This window comes from Muscardinus avellanarius (assembly GCF_963383645.1).
Source record: "Muscardinus avellanarius genome assembly, chromosome: 11".
In the NCBI taxonomy this organism is placed as follows: Eukaryota; Metazoa; Chordata; class Mammalia; order Rodentia; family Gliridae; genus Muscardinus; species Muscardinus avellanarius.
In genome coordinates this window covers 16792538-16808851 of record NC_137797.1, presented here as the reverse complement: position 1 = coordinate 16808851, position 16314 = coordinate 16792538, and the positions used below count along the sequence as shown (strand labels likewise).

Here is a 16314-nt window from a genome sequence, read left to right as displayed (position 1 = left end):
GTAGGTGCAGGTTTCTGGGTTCTCCTAAAAGTGAAGGAAACGGAATGCGAGACAACACAAAGTTTGCACCGTGTTCAAATTGTCCCCACTGTATCTGTCTCATTGGAACACGGAGTTTTCAAAACAAGCAACTGACGCTACTCAGCTGACGTTGTTGAGTGATTGATGACTGAACGGATGACCGAGTTGCCGGTGGTCTAGAAAATGGACCAAACATTATGCTACCTTGTGGGAAAATTACATGGTGGCCTTTGAAATTGGATAGAGAACTGTGGTTCCTCAGATGTTAAAAGTGCTACCTAGCTATTGTAGTGCTTTGATTTCTCCTCTTACTACAGACTACAGTCTGTGAAGAGCCCCTTTGGGGGTCACTGGGCAAAGGAAGGTCACTGCTAGGCTCCCTGCCTGCCTCCCCTCTTCACTCAGAGGCCCTGGGGGTTTGTTTGCTTTTCTTTTTATTTGAAGAAAAGGTTCTGCTGCTAAATTACAAGTTTGCAAACTACCACCTGTGGTTCCAGTTGACCCAAATTTGTGTTGCAAACTACTTTTCAGGAATGTATCTTTAAGAGAGAGAGGGAGAGAGAGAAAAAAAAAAAGAGAAGATAATCCTAAATTGGTAGTATTGGGCTATGGATACTCAAAATCAGTAGAATCTGATCCAGAAGTGCTCACGTGGGGCTTCAAGTGGCTGCATCGCCTCCAAACTACTCAGCTACGTCTCATCGGCAAGGCCACGTGTGGAGCTTCCTGTAAAATCCGCTTTGGTCCGAGCAGCTGTCCTCTGAGGGCCAATGAGCAATGCATGTATAATGGGCCTGTCTCCTGACAAACACAGCAATCCTGTGATTTCTTTTTGTGTTATTTTTTTCTTTTTTGTTTGTTTGTTTGTTTTTAGAGAGCTGGATTGAAAGATGTCTCAATGAAAGTGAAAACAAACGTTATTCCAGCCACACATCTCTGGGGAATGTTTCTAATGATGAAAGTAAGTGCTTGAAACTCATTCCTCCATGAAATCTCAGACATGACCCATGTCCTGACGGGAGGCCAGCACCCCTAGGTTGCTGGGCTGGGGTGAGCCACCTGGAACGAGACAGCCTCCAACCATTTACGAAATGGCCCAGGCCCTCCCCGTAGTAGTCCGCAAAGGGGAGCGGAATCCAGCCAGGTGGCCATGGCGAGAACGTGGCGCTGACAGACTCACCTTCTGCAGTGGATCTGCCAGCCTGTGTCCCCGGAGACCTGTCATAGTGACGCTGCGGTTGGGTAAATGCGGATCCCGAGGAGGAAAGCCATTCTCTGTGTCCACCACCGATGTGAGTTAAAAGTAGCTGTGTCATGGGTTTGTTGTCTTAGAATCACAAATGTTCTTGTTGTTGGAAAGGAAAAGTTTCTTCTGGACTTGGACTAGAGAACTGGAGTTAACTGGAAGACATAAATCCCCGGGCTTCCACCTTAGCCTGTGTTGGGGCAGCCTGGGGCTTCTGGGTGGCCTATATTTAAGAGCAGGAAACCACTTGGGACTAGTATTTGCACCTTGAGCACACACACACACACACACACACGCGCGCGTGTGTGTGTGTGTGTGTGTGTGTGTGTCGGGGGAAACTTATTATAAATGCCACTTCTGGCAGGATGAGAAGTATCTTTCTCCCTTGGTTGGTAAAGTGCACGATTGTGGCTCTTTTTTCAGAGCCTGAGCCTGGGACCTCCCAACCCACAGTCCCCTAGGAGGTCTGCTTAGCACAGGCATCCGCTTCCTCTGCTATTGACAGTCCTATCACCATTTTTCTTCCTTTTATAAAAAGTGAGCCAAATTGAACATAAAGTATACAAAAAAAAAACTTTAGGGAGTGATGGTAGTAGGGATCGAACACAGGGGCATTTTACCTCTAAGCTATACTTCCAGACCCTGTATTTATTTATTTATTTATTTACTTATTTACTTATAAACAGGGTTTTGCTAGGTTGCTGAGAATCTCACTGAGGCTGGCCTAAAACCCGTGATCCTCCTGTCTCAGTCTCTCAAGTGCTGGGATTGCTTATGGGTGCCACCACACCTGGCTGTATTATCCATTTAAATGTTGATGGATATTTGAGTTGTTTCAAGTTTTTGATAATCTATTTTGTTAAGTTTCATTTTATTTTGGTAATATAGACATAACATATCATTTTCTTTCTTTTTTTTGTGGCACTGTGGGTTTTTGTGGGCATTCTATACTCCCAGCCCTATTTTTAAAATTAATTAATTAATTAACTTATTTACTTATTTTGTGGCTTTGGGGATGGAATCCAGGGACATTCAACCTCCAAGCTACACCCCCTGCCCTATTTTTTATTCTTTATTTTGAAACCTCACTAAGTAGCTGAGGCTGGCTGTGAACCGTGATCTCTGGTCTCAGCCTCCCATATGCTGGGATTACAAGCATGTGCCACCACTCCTGGCCCTTATTTTTTATTTTGAAATGGTTTCACTGAGTTGCAGAGGGCCTCCCTAAGTTGTTGAGGCTGGCCATGAACCTGTGATCCTCCTGTCTCAGCCTCCCAAGTACTGGGATTATAAGCATGCGCCACCATGCCCAGTTTATTTTAACCTTTTTTTTTTGTGTGTGTGTGTGGTACTGGGGGTGGAACCCAGGGGCTTTCTACCTCTGGTCTATACTCCCAGACCTATTTTTTATACTTTATTTGGAAACAGGGTCTCACTAAGTTGCTGAGAGCCTCACTAAGTAGCTGAGGCTGGCCTCGAAACTGTGCGGTCCTCCTGTCTCAGCCTCCCAAGCACGGGGATTAGAAGCGTGCGCCACCACGCCCAGCTTATTTTAACCATTTTAAATCTACATTCAGCATCATTAAATATATCCACCTTGGGGCTAGGAATGTAGCTCAGTTACAGTAGAACACCTGGTTTCTATCCCCAGCACTGCCCCAAACAAACACATCCGACAACAAACTATTATGTGACCATCACCACTTTATCACAAAAACTCTTTTCCGATTCCCAAACTGAAACTGTCCTGATTAAGTAACTCCTCATTCTCCCCATAATCTCTGGCAACTTCTTTTGTGTCCTGCCTCTATAAATTGGACTCTTCGATCTCATATATAGTAGTTTGTGTCTGACTTATTTTACTTTCCATAAATAATGCCTTCAAGGTTAGCCCAGGTTTTAGCATGTGTCAGAACGTCTTTTTAAAGGTTTTACAATCTTATGGGTATACCACGTTTTCTTTATCCATTCATTTATTGCTACACACATTCTGGTTGTTTCTACTGGAATTGTTTATTGTGAATAATGCTATGAAAATGGATGTACAAATATCTGCTCAAGTTCCTACTTTTTTTTTTCTTTTTGGTGGTAATGGGAATGGAACCCTTCTACCTCCGGGCTACACTCCCAGACCTATTTTATATTTTATTTGGAAACAGGGTCTCTTTATCCAGAGAGGCTGGCTTTGAACCTGCGCGATCCTCCTGTCTCCGCCTCCCAAGCGCGGGGATTACAAGCCTGCGCCACCACGCCCAGCCCAAGTTTCTACTTTCAATTGGGGGTATACACCCAGAATTGGAATCACTAGAATAAATGGTAATTTTACATTGAATTTTTTTGGGGGAAATTGCAAACTTGTCTTTCATAGTGGCTAGAACCTTTTACATTCCCAATAGCAATGCACAGAAGTTCCAGTTTCTCTATAATCCTGCCCATCCCTTGTTACTTTCTGAGTTTTCTTTTTTTTCCTCTGTTTTTGTCATAGTTAAGATTGAACCCAGGGCCATCTACCTCTGAGCCCTTTTTATTCTTTTATTTTGAAACAGGTTCTCTAAATTGCTGAGGGTCTTGCTAAATTGCAGAGACTGGCCTGGAACCTGCAATCCTTTTGTCTCAGCCTCCCAAGTGCTGGGATTACAAGAGTGCGACACTCCTGTTTTTTGCTTGTTTGTTTTATACGCGCCTTCCTACAGAGTGTGAAGTAGTATTTCATCTGATCTGCATTAGTATAGTGAACATCTTTTTATGTGCTGATTGGTCATCTGCATATCTTCTTTGAAGAAAATTAAGTCCTTTGCACAATTTTTATTGGTTTGTCGTTGTTAAGGTGTAGGATATTTTTTGGCCATTAAATCCTTACCAGATATATGATTTACAGTTTTATTTTCATTCCATGGGTGATCTTTGTTGGCTGTGTTCTTTACGGCATAGGATTTTTTTTATGTAGTCCTACTACAGCAAACTATTCTCGTAAGATTTATGTACTTTATGTTCAGAAAAAAATGACCTTTTTTTATTACCTTTGCCTCCGGAGTCCATCTAAGAAATCATTGTCAAATCTAATGTGATATAGCTTTTCCCTGTGTTCTCTTCTAAGAGTTTTATAGTTATAGTTCTTAAATTTAGACTTCTGATCCACTTTGAGTTAGTATTTGTTATGGTGTTAGGTAAGGATTCGGTTTTATTCTTCTGCATATGTTATCCTGTTTTCTCAGTACTATCTGTTGAAAAGACTGTCTTTTCCCTACTGAATGGTCTTGGCATCCTTGTAAAAAATTATTTGATCGTATATGTTCAGGGTTTTTTTTTTTAATGGGTTTTATGTTCTATCCCATTGGTCATTATGTCTGTCTGTCTTTATGCCAGAATCACCCTGTAGCTTTGCAGCAAGTTTTGAAATTAGGATATGTGAGATCTCCAACTGTTATTCTTTTTTTTTCCCCCCAAGACTTAATTTAGCTGTCTAAGGTTCCTTTAGATTCCATATGAATTTTAAAATGGATTTTTCTATTTCTGGAAAAAATGCCAGGTGTGTGTGTGTGTGTGTGTGTGTGTGTGTGTGTGTGTGTTACTGGGAATTGAACCCAAGGGCATTCTACCTCTAAGTTACACCCCCAGCCCTACTTTTTATTTTGAAACAGGGTCTCACTAAGTTGCAGAAGGCCTTACTAAGTAACTGAAACTGTCCGTCAACCTTCAATCTTTCTACCTCGGCCTCCTAAGTACTGGGATTACAAGTGTGTGCCACCATGCCTGGCTCCCTTGTTTTTTTTATTATTGGATTTTTTGGATTTTTTTGCATTGAGTCTGTAGGTTTCTTTGGGTAGTTTTGACATCTTTGTATTAAGTTTTTCAGTCCATGAACACAGGATGGCTTTTCATTTATTGCTGTCTTTTATCTCAACATTTTATAGTTTTCAGTGTACAACTATTGGTGAAGTTTATTCCTAAGAATTTTATTCTCTTTGACTCAATTATAAATAGAGCTATTTTCTTAATTTCCTCTTTGGATTGTTCATTTTAAGTGTATAGAAATGCAACTGATTTGTGTGTGTGTTAATTTTGTATTCTGTACCCTTTCTGAATTTATTAGTTCTAACATTTGTGTATATATGTATTGTGTATGTGTTCTTAAAAGTCTTTAACCAGCCAGGCGTGGTGGCGCACGCTCGTAATCCCCGCACTTGGGAGGCGGAGACAGGGGGATCGCACAGGTTCGAAGCCAGCGGTGCTGGCTTAAGAGACCCTGTTTCCAAATAAAAAACCGAAAAATAGGTCTGGGAGTGTAACCCGGAGGTAGAAGGGCTTCCAGGAACCCCAGTACCACCCCCCCAAAAAGTCTTTAACCTATAAAATGTATATTATCTATGAACAGAGATAATTTTACTTTTTCTTACCACTTTGTGGAATCCTTTTATTTGTTTTTCTTGCCTAATTGCTCTGGCTAGCACTATACTGAAAAGGGGCAGTGAAGACAGGTAAGCTTGTCTTGTTCCTGGTCTTAAATGAAAAGCTTTCAGTGTCTCATCATCGAGTATGATGTTATCTGTGGATTTTCCATACATATCTTTTATTATGTTTAGGTAACTTCTATCTATAGTCTTCTGAGTGTTTTCTTTTTACCATGAAAAGGTTTTTGAATTTTGTTGGGTGGTTTTTCTTTTTGTCCTGCGTGAACTGACATGGTCATATTTCCCCCTTTATTCTTTTTTGGTATAATACAATGATGTTTATGTATTGGACCATCTTCACATTTTAAGAAAACATCCCACTTGATCACAGTGTATAATCTCTTTGATACACCGTTCAATTCTATTTGGCAGTGTTTTGTTGAGGATGTCTGCATCAGGATTCACAAGAGATAATGATCTATGTTTTTTGCAGTGTTTTTATCCGGCTTTGGTATCATATTTTGGAAGCATTTGAAAAGGATTAGTATACTGAACAGTCTTATTTATTTAGTGGTACTGAGAAGTGAACCCAGGGGCAGTCCACTTGTGAGCTATACACCTAGCCCTGTTTATTTATTTATTTTTATTTTGAAACAGGGTCATTCTAAGTTGCAGACGGCATTGCTAAGTTGATGCTACTGGCTGCAAATCTGCAATCCTCCTATCCCAGCCTCCCAAGTACGGGATGACAGGTCTGTACCACTGTGCCTAGCTCTTGTACATCTTTTGATGGAAATAAGCATTCATTTTTGCTGGTATTTCCCCAGAAATAGAATCACTAGTTCATAGGATATGAGGGTATGTATTTTTAGTAGAAGCTTTCAGTGTTTTAAGGTAGTTGCACCACTTTACATTCCCACCAGCAATTTATGGAAGTTTCAGTTGTCTCCCTTCCTCACCAACACTTGGTAGAGCCATTTCTTTAAATATCAGTCATTCTCAGCTGGGCGTGGTGGTACACACCTGGAATCCCAGCATTTGGGAAGCTGAGACAGGAGGACTCCAGTCCGAGGCCAGCCTCAGCTACTTAGGGATGCCTTTTGCAACTCAGTGAGACCCCGTTTCAGAATAAAGAATAAGCCGGGCGTGGTGGCGCACGCTTGTAATCCCCGCGCTTGGGAGGCGGACACAGGAGGATCTTGCTGGTTTGGAGCCAGCCGCGCTGGCTTAAGAGACCCTGTTTCCAAATTTAAAATATATATAAAATAGGTCTGGGAGTGTAGCCCGGAGGTAGAAGGGCTTCCAGGAACCCCAGTACCACCAAAAAATAAAAAATAAATAAAGAATAAAAAATAGGTTTGGGGGGGGTGTCATTTGGAAGTAGAATGCCCTTGGGTTCTATCCCCATTACCAGAAAAAAAAAATTAGTCATTCTCATGGGTGTATAGTATATATTATTGTGGATTTTTTTTCATACTGGGGGTCGAACACAGGGGTATTGTACCTCTGAAATACACCCTTAGCCCATTTATTTATGTATTATTTATGTATTTATTTATTTACTTATTTATATTTGAGATAGAATCTCACTGAATTGCTAATCCTCTCGCCAAGTCGCTGAGGCTGGCCTTGAATCTTCTTGTCTCAGCCTCGCAAGCGCTGAGACCCCAGGCCTCTGTGGTTAATCTGTACTACTCTGATAACTAAGGTGTGTGAAATCTTATGATATACTTACTGGACATTTGGGTATCTATTGCTAACTCCCTGCTGTATCTTTTGCCTGTGGGTATGTTTTTGTGTGATATTCTCTTTCATAAGATAATTATTCTTACAGATTGGATAGGAGACATTTGTCGGGTCAGATTATTGCAAATATCTTCTCTTGGTTTGTGGCTTCTTTTTCTATTCTCTTAATGATAGCTTTTGATGAGCAGAAGTACTTAATTCTAATCAAATTTAATTTATCCATGTTTTTCTCTTATAGTTCATGCTTTTTGTGTCCTGTTAAGACATTTTTGCTTCTCTCTGAAGGTTACAGAGCTCTTTTTTTAATCATCCAGAGTTTTATTATTTTACTTTTCACTTTTATATTAATAGTCCATCTGGAGTTTTTGTTCGTAGTATGAAGGAGCTGTTAAAGTTCTTTTTTTTTTCTTATTAATTTTCAAGTATAGAACACCAGCTGTCGAGAAGGTAATCTTCACCCGCTGAGCTCTAGCAGCACTTTTCTTATTCATCGTCAGGTTGCATGTATTTGGATCTGTGCTTGATTCTAAACTGTCCTTTATTCTAAACTGTTGGTCGTATTTGTCTGTTTTTGAGGCGAATCCCATCGTCTTCATTACCACTCCTTTATGATACGTCTGGTATCTGGCGGCACAAGACCTCTTCTTCAGAACTGTTTTGGGTAATCTCCATTCTTAACATTTCCATATAGATTTTAGAATCAACTTTAGAATTCTATATTAAAAAAAAAAACCCAGCTAGGATCTAATATCGGGTTGTACTGAGAATTGACATTAACAACATTAAATTTTAATGTGTTTCTGTAGTATCAGACCTCTATGTGTTTAGATCATCTTTAATTTTTCCCAGCAGTGTTTTATAGCAGCGTGGAGGTTTGGCACATCCTTCTTCAGGTTTATTCCTAGGCAATTGATATTTTTCAGTGCTAATGTACATAGTGTTATTTCTTTTCTTTCCTTTTCTTTTTTTTTTTTTTTTTTTTTTGGTGGTACTGGGGGTGGAACCCAGAGGCTTTCTACCTCTGGGCTATACTCCCAGACCTTTTTTATATTTTATTTGGAAACAGGGTCTCACTAGGTTGCTGAGAGCCTCACTAAGTAGCTGAGGCTGGCTTCGAACCCATGTGATCCTCCTGTCTCAGCCTCCCAAGAGCCGGGATTACCAGCGTGCGCCACCACGCCTGGCGTGTTATTTATTTTCTAATGACTAGTAGCTAACATGTGAATGTACAGTTGACTTTTTGCACAATGACTTTGTATTTTGCTAACGTTACTTATCATGAGTGTGAAGTTTTGGGATAACCTGTGAACACGATCATGTCACCTGAGAATAACGATAGTTGCGTGGTTTCCTTCACAATTTTTGTGTTTTCTTTTCTGTGCCTTAGTGCCCTGGCTGGGACCTTCAGTGCAAAGCTGAGTTCATATGGTAGTAGTGAGCTTCCTGCCTTGTTTCCAATGGAATGAGAGAAAACATTTAGTTTGATGTTTATTATAGATTTTTGTAGATACTATCAGATTGAGAAAAATTCTCTTCTATACCTGCTTTGCTGAGAGATTTCTCTTGAATCAGTGTTGAATTTTTTCAAACCCTTTTTCCGTATCAATTTCAGTGATCATCTCTTTTCTCCTTAATTCTGTGACTGTCATGAATTACATTCATTGAATTTTGAATCTTAAGCCAATCTTGTATTCCTGGAATAAGCCACACTTGCTCCAAAGTATTACCTTTTTATGTACATCTGGGTGAGTTTGGCTACTATTTATTAAGGATTTTGGCATGTATATTTATGGGATTTATTGGCTTTTGATTTTATTCCTTATAATGTTCTTGTCAGGTTGAAATATCAGGATTGTACAGGCCTCATAAAAAGAAGTATGAAGCTGGGCTTGATGGTGCACACTTGTAATCCCAGTACTTGGGAAGCTGAGACAGGAGGACAGCAAGTTTAAAGGCAGCCTCAGCAATTTAGAAGACTGTTTCAAAAAAAAAAAATAAAATACAGCTGAGTATGTAGCTCAGAGGTAAAATGTCCCTGGGTTCAATCCCCAGTAACACACACACACACACACACACACACACACACACACACACACACACACACAGCATTTTCTTGATTTTCTGTTGCCTGGAAAAAGATTTGTTTCTTTCTTAAATATTTGAAAGAACTCAGCACTGAAGTCATCTGGTTTTGTTTTCTTTGAGGGCAGGAATTTCATGATGGCTTTAAATTTTTTAAATGGCTGTAGGATTATTCATAGGTTTCTATTTCTTGTTTTGTTACTTTTAATAAATTGATATTTTAAGGAATCCATTTTAGCTGAGTTTTAAATATATTTGCATAACATTCAAACTTTTCTTTTTTGGCATATTTTTGACACACATGATGATAGTCTCTTTTCGTTTTTTATTGGCAATTTACATTTACTTTGTTTTTCTTGATCAGCCTTGCCAGGGTTTATCAATTTTATTAGTCCTCGAAGATCCAATTTTGCCTTTGTTTTTTTATTGCATTTATCTCTTTTTTATTGCATTGATTTCTACTCTTACGGTCATTATTCCTGTTCTACTGCTTCTTTTGAGTTGAACTTGTTTTTTCTACCTTCTGGGACAGACGCTTAGATCACAATTTTTCATCCTTTCCTATGATATGCATTTGAAGTTATAAATTTTCCTCTAAGCATGGCTTAACTGCATACCATAATTTTTGATGTTCCACTTTTATTATTATGGGAAAACATACTTTTAAATCCCCATTGTGGTCGGGCGTGATGGCGCACGCTTTTAATCCCAGCATTTGGGAGGCTGAGACCGGAGGATGGCGGTTGGAGGACAGCCTCAGCTACTTAGTGAGGCCCTCTGCAACTCAGTGAGACCTGGTTTCAAAATAAAGAATAAAAAATAGGCCTGGAGGTGTAGCTCGGAGGTAGAACGTCCCTGGGTTCCATCCCCAGTACCACAATAAATAAATAAGTAAATAAGTAAATAAGTAAATAAATAAATTTCCACTGTGATTTCTCCTTTCACCCATGGCTTATTTTGAAATCTGATGTTTGATTTTTTAAACATTGGGGATTTTCCCAGTGGCCATCCTGTTACTGACTTCCACTTCAGTTCTACTGTGGTCAGAGAACATATATTCTGGATAATTTCAGTATTTGATATTGTTGGGACTTACTTTCCGTCCTGACAGTAAACAGTGAATTTTACTGATAAGTAAATTAAAATGGTAAATCGCACGATTGATAAATGTCATGTGCACTTGAGAAGAGCGCCGTCCTGTTCCTGGACAGAGTGCTCTGCAGGTGTCACCAGGTCAGGCTGGTGAGTCACGTTCGGTAACTCGTCCGTATCGGAACGGATTTGTTGTTGCTGTTTGTTTGTTCTCTTAGTTTCTGAGAAAAGTGTGTTAAAGTTTCCAGCTCTCCTTATGGTGGCATCTATCTTTGCCATTTTGTTGATTTTTGAATATATTTTAAAGTATTCGTTTCTTAGAAATTTAAGATTGGTATATATCCTCTTGTTGAATTAACCTGTACTGTTCTTAAATGTTTCTACTTCTAGTTATACTTTTTGCCTTATAGCCTATTTTGTGCAGTATTAGTGTAACTACACCAGCTTACCTGTTTGCTTGCTTTTGTGGTGTGTGTGTGTGTGTGTGTGTGTGTGTGTGTGTGTGTGTGTTATTCAGGATTGAACCTTGAACCTAGGAGCATTCTACCTCTGATAGACTCCCAGCTCTCTCTCTTTTTTTTTTTTTTTTTGCAGTACTGGGGATGGAACCCAGGGGCATTCTACCTCTGAGCTATACTGCCAGCTCATTTTTTTTTTTTTATTCTTTATTTTGAAACAGGCACTTGCTAAGTTGCAGAGGGCCTCACTAAGTAGCTGAGGCTGTCAGCCAACCATGAGCCTCCTGTCTCAGCCTCCCAAGTACTGGGACTACAAGCATGTGCCACCATTCCCGGCTTTCCCAGTCCTTTTTATTTTTTTTTTTAAAAAAAACAACCAAATCAATTCTTTTTGTTTTTGGTACCAGAAATTAAACCTGGGGGCATTCTACCTCAGAGCCACACCCCATCCCTATTTTATATTTATTTTGAAATAAGGTCTCTCTAGGTTGATGAGAGTCTCATTACTTGGTGAGGCTGTCCTTGAACCTGTGATCCTCCCAAGTAGTAGGATTGTAAGTATATATCACCATACCTGGCTTCTTTTTATTTTATTTTTTTATTTGAAACAGGGTCTTGCTAGATTACTGAGAGTCTCACTACATAGTTGGCTGTTCTCGAATCTGTCATCTTCCTATCTCAGCCTCCCAAGGACAGGCTCACACTAAACCCAGCTACCACCAGCCTTCTTTTTATTGGATTATGGTGTATTTTTTCCTTTTTATTTTCAATCTTACTATATCCAGTACTAAGGGGTTTTGTTTGTCTGGATTTTTGGTCCTGGGGATGAACAGGGCCCTCATACATGCTAAGCATGAGTTCTACCACTGAGCTACTAAACCCTAGTTTAGTGTCACTAACATTGTTGGGTTTAAGTCAGCTAACTTGCTATTCTTTTGTTTGACCCATCTGTCTTTATTTATGCTTCTTCCTTATTTGGGGGGGAGGAAGTATCAGTGGAGTTTTTTTAACGAGATGTTTTCCTTTGCCGACTTTCAGGGCAGAAATCTTAGGGATTATCATCGGTTTTGTTCTCCTAGTACCTCCGCTCCAGATGACTCCTCCAAGCCAAGCACAGTGCAAGAGTGCTCTCCGTCTAAGCCCATTTACCTCTTTCTCACCCTCTGGATTCTTGCTACAGTGCATTTCGCGTCGAAATGTGTTATATGCCCCAAGAAAAATTATTATTTTAAATTATAACTAATTATTATTACTTCAGATAGTATTTATTATTTCACATATTTATACTTTCCAGGATTTTTTATTCCTGAAAGCAATTCTGTGCTTCTACCCAGGAGTGTTTTCTTGTAGTGTACTACAGAATAGTGCAGATCATGACAAGCATCTTTATTTTATCTGTATTTTTGTTTTTTTGTTTTGTTTTTTTTAATAGTTTTTTTTTTTTTTTGGTGGTACTGGGGGTGGAACCCAGGGGCTTTTCTACCTCCAGGCTATACTCCCAGACCTATTTTATAGTTTATTTGGAAACAGGGTCTCACTAAGTTGCTGAGAGCCTCACTTAAGTAGCTGAGGCTGGCTTCGAACCTGTGCGATCCTCCTGTCTCAGCCTTCCAAGCTCTGGGATTACAAGCGTGCACCACCACGCCCGGCTCTTTATCTGTATTTTTGAAGGATATTTTTGCTGGATATAAAATTCCAGGCTGGTGAGGGATTTTTATGTTCCTTTTCTTTTCTTGTTAGCACCTTAATATAGCCATTCCATTGTCTTCTGAGTTCTGAGACGTCTACTAAAAAGTTAGTTATCAGACAAAATAATAATAATAATAATAACCAATACTGAGGATTGAGCCAATACCTCTGAGCTATACTCCCAGACCCTTTTTCTTTTGAAACAGGGTGTCATTAAATCACTATGCAGTGGCCTCAATATATACTTGAAGTTCCCCAAAAATAATATGCTGTCCCTTACCCACTAGCCTTTATACTAGCTTTTTTCTTTCTTCCGTGTGTGTGTGTGTGTGTGTGTGTGTGTGTGTGTGTGTGTGTGTATTGGGGATTGAACCCAGGACATTCTACTTCTGAGCTACACCTCCTGCAACCCTTACTACTTTTTGTTTTTAACAAGGTCTTGCTAAGTTTCTGAGACTGGGCTCTAACCTGTGACCCTCCTGTCTCAGCCTCCTAAGTACCAGATTATACATGTGTACCACCATGTCCAGCTGGGAGTATATGTTCTCTTATTGTTTCTACCTTACATTACTCCTTCTTCAGACTATTTTTATTCTTTCCTTCAAATAAAATGTGTCTTTTTGTTTCTCCCTGCTTTTAAGATTTCTTCTTCATCTTTGATGTTCAGTAGTTCGGCTATGATATATATGCACGTGGTTTTCTCCTATTTTTCCTAGGGGTTGCTGAGTCTCTTAAGTTATTAGGTTGTCTGTCATCTGATTTATAGAATTCTTGGCTGTTGTCTCTTGAACATTTTTTTCTGCCCTTCTCATCTTCTCATCTCCTTTTAGAAGGCATGTCATATCTGTAGCCAACTTTTTGACTATACCCCTTATGCTTCTTAGTTTTGCTTTGTCCATTTTTCTCCATTTATACTTCAGTGTGTGTGTGTGTGTGTGTGTGTGTGTGTGTGTGTGTGTATGTGTGTGTGGGCTTGGAATCTAAACCAGGGGCTTTCTACTTCTAAGCTAGATTCCTCAGCTCTATTTTATTTTTAATTTATTTTCCGATTTTTATTTATTTATTTGGTACTGAGGATTGAACCCAGGAGGATTTTATATTAGAGCTATATCGCCAGCCCTATTTTATTTTTATTTTGAAATAGAGTCTCACTAAGTTGCGGATAGCCTCACTAAGTTGCCAAGACTGGTCTTGAACCTGCGATCCTCCTGTCTCTGCCTCCCAGGTACTAGGGTTTCAGGATTTCTCCTGGTAGCAGTTTTTAGTTTTCTAATTAACCTGCCTTTCAGTTCTCAATTCCCAATTTCTATCATGTATAGTCTGTGACTAAGCCCATCCAGGTGATCTCAATTTCAGATACTGTATTCTCCTAGGTGGGTAGTTCATTTTATTCTTTTTCATAGTTTTCCAATTTCATTTGATAGCCTCCATTTTTCCCTCTGTTTTGTCCAAGATTCCCTTGATTTTAAGCGTTTTTCTCTTTTTGATTACATTAGCCTTGGCTGTTTTAAAGTCCTTTGCTGATAATTCTAATAATCTGAAGTCTCTGGATCCATTTCTGTTTTTCCCCTTTGACCTCTTTGGTCCTGGTTTTTGGTAATGTCTTAGGCTTTTTGATCCGGTGCTGGACACTGTGGGTACAAAGCTGGAGAGACTTTGGAGAAGTGATGCCAACCTCCTCTGGGGAGTGTCCAGTTTTGTTGCAGCAGAGAACCAGCACATCTCCATGATCCTGTCAAGCCTGGGTCAGGTCTACTCTGCCTCAGTGTAGTCCATAATACTAGAGTATGGCCTTTCCTCCCAGGGCTTGGTTTTTCTGGGTCCACAGCTGAAAGCCCTAGAATTACCCAATTCCCCCTCCCTTGACTCAGCCTGAGCTACGATCCTCACCGAATAGCTACCGGCTGTTTAGCTTCTAGATGCTGTTTTCCCTTCATTTCTTGCCCTTTGCAAATGCAGCTTAGGAGTGGGCTCGAGGCCTGAGGAGAATTCAACTCCAGATATGTTTGCATCCTTGTGTATTTTCCTTTGCGCTGGAATCTTGCTCCTCAGTTACTCTACAACTTCCAAACTGACTCGAGTCTCTTCTGATCAACAGACTGTGCTCTTTGCTTGGGATCTGTTTTCCTGTACAGTAATTTGGAAATATCTTCGGGGAAAAGCCAAAGTGAACATGGGGGTCACTACTGTGTTCCTTTCTCTCCAGACTCATAGCTTTTCCATTCCCATTTGCATTGCCTCTCAGTACCTTCAAGTGGCTATTAATTTATTTTATCTAGCGTTTACAGCCTTTATTTATTAGTATTTATGTATTTATTTATTTTTGTGGTACTAGGGATGGAACCCAGGGGCATTCTACCTCTGAGCTACACCCCCAGCCCTATTTTTTATTCTTTATGTTCAAACAGAGTCTTACTTAGTTGCAAAGAGCCTTTATTTGTAATACATGAATTAATTCAGTACAAGTTACCTCCCATGGAAAGAACTTCCTCAACAGCTTTTAGACATGGTTATTTAGACTGAGAGAAGCAAATTGACTTTGTAAGATTACACAGGAAGTCAGCACCGTGCTAGGGCTACTAAGCCCATTCAGGTGATCCCAATTTCAGATACAGTATCCTCCTAGGTAGGTAGGTCATTTGATTCTTTTTCATAGTTTCCCGATTTCCCTCAATATTCTCCATTTCCCCCTCTGTTTTGTCCAAGATTCCCTTGATTTTAAGCACTTTTCTCATTTTGAATATATCAGCCCTCGTTGTTTTACAGTCGTTGCTGATAATTCTAATAATCAAGTCTCTAGCTATGGACCATCTGATTTCTGTCTGTATAAGAGAATAAAGAAGTCTCAGTTCACACGGTGAATTTATGTTCACAACATAATGATGGCATTTAGACCTAGGTCTCTCGGCTATAAAAGTTATGCGTGGATATACTTGGGAAAAAATGTGAGGAAAGGAACTAATCGCTTCTGATCCCTGTCTTGAGGGGTGACCACTCTTGATGCTTTTGTGTTTCTTTTTCCTCTCCCCCCCCAAGAATGGATTGTTAAACAAAATTCTATAAATCTATAAATTTATAATCAATGTATATATACGGCTATCATTTTATTAAGCAATGTACTCTAATTAGTGATCTCATTGAATTCACAGTAGACCTAGGAGGCAAGTTTATTGTCATGAGCTTTAGTTTATACGTGTAAGAGACTGAAGCTTGAAGGAGTTAAGTACCTTGCCCGAAGCCACGCAGCTGGTAAGTGATGGAGCTGGGGTCTGAACCACATCTGTGTGGGTCTGCCTTTGGACATTCGTCTTCTGGTCTTTGTACTCTTCTGCCTCTCAGAAAGTAGAGAATTCTCACATTCCAAAGCCTTGCCATTGAAAATTGGGTCCTTTGTCTTCTGCAGGAATACCACAGAGCTAAGGAAGCTCATCCTCTCGCAGAGGCTGATTTGGGGTATGGTTTGATGGAGTGTAGTTGAGATGAGCCTGGACCACCAGAGTGAAGTCCCAAAGGCCCGATCAGGAAAGAACCTCGCAGAGAGTGTGTGGGTTATTCACCATAATTCAGGTCTCATCAATTCTCACTTCCC

General features: G+C 39.9%; 1 protein-coding gene across 2 annotated transcripts in view; it reads left to right on the top strand.

Annotated features, from left to right (window-relative positions):
* RFX4 (regulatory factor X4) overlaps positions 1-16314 on the top strand; it is a gene marked incomplete at both ends in the record, with an annotated part of 160628 nt that overhangs the window by 25117 nt on the left and 119197 nt on the right. For both annotated transcript variants that reach the window (XM_080706411.1, XM_080706410.1), the window contains one exon: positions 896-982. In XM_080706411.1, the coding sequence (XP_080562537.1) occupies positions 896-982 (87 nt within the window). The remainder of the gene's footprint in view (positions 1-895; positions 983-16314) is intronic.